Source organism: Aplidium turbinatum, chromosome 2 (assembly GCF_918807975.1).
Source record: "Aplidium turbinatum chromosome 2, kaAplTurb1.1, whole genome shotgun sequence".
Taxonomy (NCBI): domain Eukaryota; kingdom Metazoa; phylum Chordata; class Ascidiacea; order Aplousobranchia; family Polyclinidae; genus Aplidium; species Aplidium turbinatum.
In genome coordinates, this window is record NC_137473.1 from 34,125,212 (window position 1) to 34,126,904 (window position 1,693).

At 36.5% G+C, this 1,693-nt stretch overlaps 1 protein-coding gene across 1 annotated transcript; it reads right to left on the bottom strand.

Annotated features, from left to right (window-relative positions):
• Window positions 1-587: 587 nt before the first annotated feature.
• On the bottom strand, window positions 588-1,492 carry LOC145788521 (zinc finger BED domain-containing protein 5-like). The gene is made up of 2 exons (XM_082600282.1): window positions 1,426-1,492; window positions 588-1,084 (listed from the first exon to the last, which is right to left on the bottom strand). The coding sequence occupies exons 1-2, from the start codon at window positions 1,490-1,492 to the stop codon at window positions 588-590; spliced, it is 564 nt and encodes a 187-aa protein (XP_082456408.1).
• Window positions 1,493-1,693: the final 201 nt, after the last annotated feature.

Sequence of the window (1,693 nt, forward strand, 5' to 3'; positions counted from 1 at the left end):
TTTGCAGCACGCAAAATGCTAAAGATCAACAGTAGGCTGTTTTTGGACTCGTTGCATTTATTCATTTTTTGTATTCATCGTTTTTTTTCTAGCAGCGTAAATGTACTTTTATAATCAATTAAGTTTTAATATGAGTGTACATTTTGTATTATTATTGTATAATCGAATTTTGTCTATCTTTTAGTCGGTATTTTGTTTTGTTAATCTTTCTGTAGTCGTAGTAATGTGATGACCCTGCTGATGTATAGCACTGGATAGAGTTTCCAATCCCGTAGTTATAGATATCCCTGCCTTATGGTAATAAATTTTGTTATGTTGCACATGCAATGTGGCTTGCTTTAGTGCAGTTTTGTGTAGTCAATCCACCTCTATTCAGCAATGATTCAAAGCGGTTCATATTACACAGAGGGTTGTGTAATATGAACTCTTTTGGTAAATTAATAAAATTGAAATAACTTTTTTATTGCAAAATATCACATACTAATATATTGATGGGGAATAGGTATGCATGTTAGCTTGCTGTTCTGTAAATATTGTCCATATTTTCATTGAAGTTGTGAAATTAGGAACGTTTATTGTTAGGCGGTTCATAATACACGGCTTTCCCCTAAGTCTCCTTCAACTCTCAACCTGTTTCTGTACTTGGTCTTGATAGCAACGAGAGCAGAAAATGCAGCTTCACAAAGATACGTGTATCCAAACATTGTTAGAATTCGAAAAACCCGAGTTGCGATAAGAGGGTAAACAGGAAGGTAATTGGCCCAGAACGTCTCAAGTTCCAGTTTTTTGAAGTCTTCTTTAGCTGTGAAGTTGAACTTCATCTCAAGCAACTCCTCTTGTCCTTCTTCGAAAATATCAACTACTTCCCATTGAAACGGGTTTCTGATGAACTTCCAGGCTTCACGCTTCTCATCCAGATCTGGAAAGTATTTGATGAACTCCGCTTTCAATTCATTAAAGTGGATTTCTATTTGTTTCTTCAACTCAGACTCAAAGTTACCATCTTTGAGAGCAGAATCTAAGTTTATACTGAAGCTCGCTGGATTTCCTTGTTCAATTCGACTCTTCCAGAGGTCAAGTTTAGCTATAAAAGTTCAAATGATGTCATGATGCTTAATGATGTTGATGTTTTTCCCTTGAAGCTAAAGGTTGAGAGTATTCAATGCTTCGCAGATAAATACAATAAAATACAAAATATGACAAACAGCATAGGTCCTAGGACATTAAAGTAATTAAAAAAAATTGAAATTGTTGTAGAGCTTGCGCCCCCCCTGAGAGAGGCTTTACGCCCCCCTGGGGGGGCGCGCCCCCCCCGGTTAAGAACCACTGCTATAAACTATTATTATGTTTTTAGCTCATGCAGTAAGTTCTGCTGCAACACTACCAACTGCAATCGTCATTCCACTTCTCAACCTACAACACTACAGACAGCAACTCCAACAAGCGAAAGCGTGAGGCAAGCATTAGCAACCAACAATGTTTTCATTTGCATTCTGACATGGTGTTATGGTTTTTATTTTATATAGCATTTGGCAAGTACCATTAATTATTATTTTTTCAATGCAGTCTTTACTGCAAGCTTAACATCTTGGTATAAATCGTATGAAAAAAATTGTTTCGAATAACAACATTGCATGAACTTTGTTTACATTGTGTGGGGTGATCTTCTAAGGCGGGTGGTTCCCAAAATTAT

What these genes read in the sequence shown, in the direction of transcription:
- LOC145788521 (XM_082600282.1), bottom strand. Translation starts at nt 1,492, where the DNA reads ATGCAAATGAAAACATTGTTGGTTGCTAATGCTTGCCTCACGCTTTCG. An exon ending in GCTTGTTGGAGTTGCTGTCT is followed by an intron (nt 1,085 to 1,425) that starts GTAGTGTTGTAG and finishes GAACTTTTATAG; the next exon opens with CTAAACTTGACCTCTGGAAG.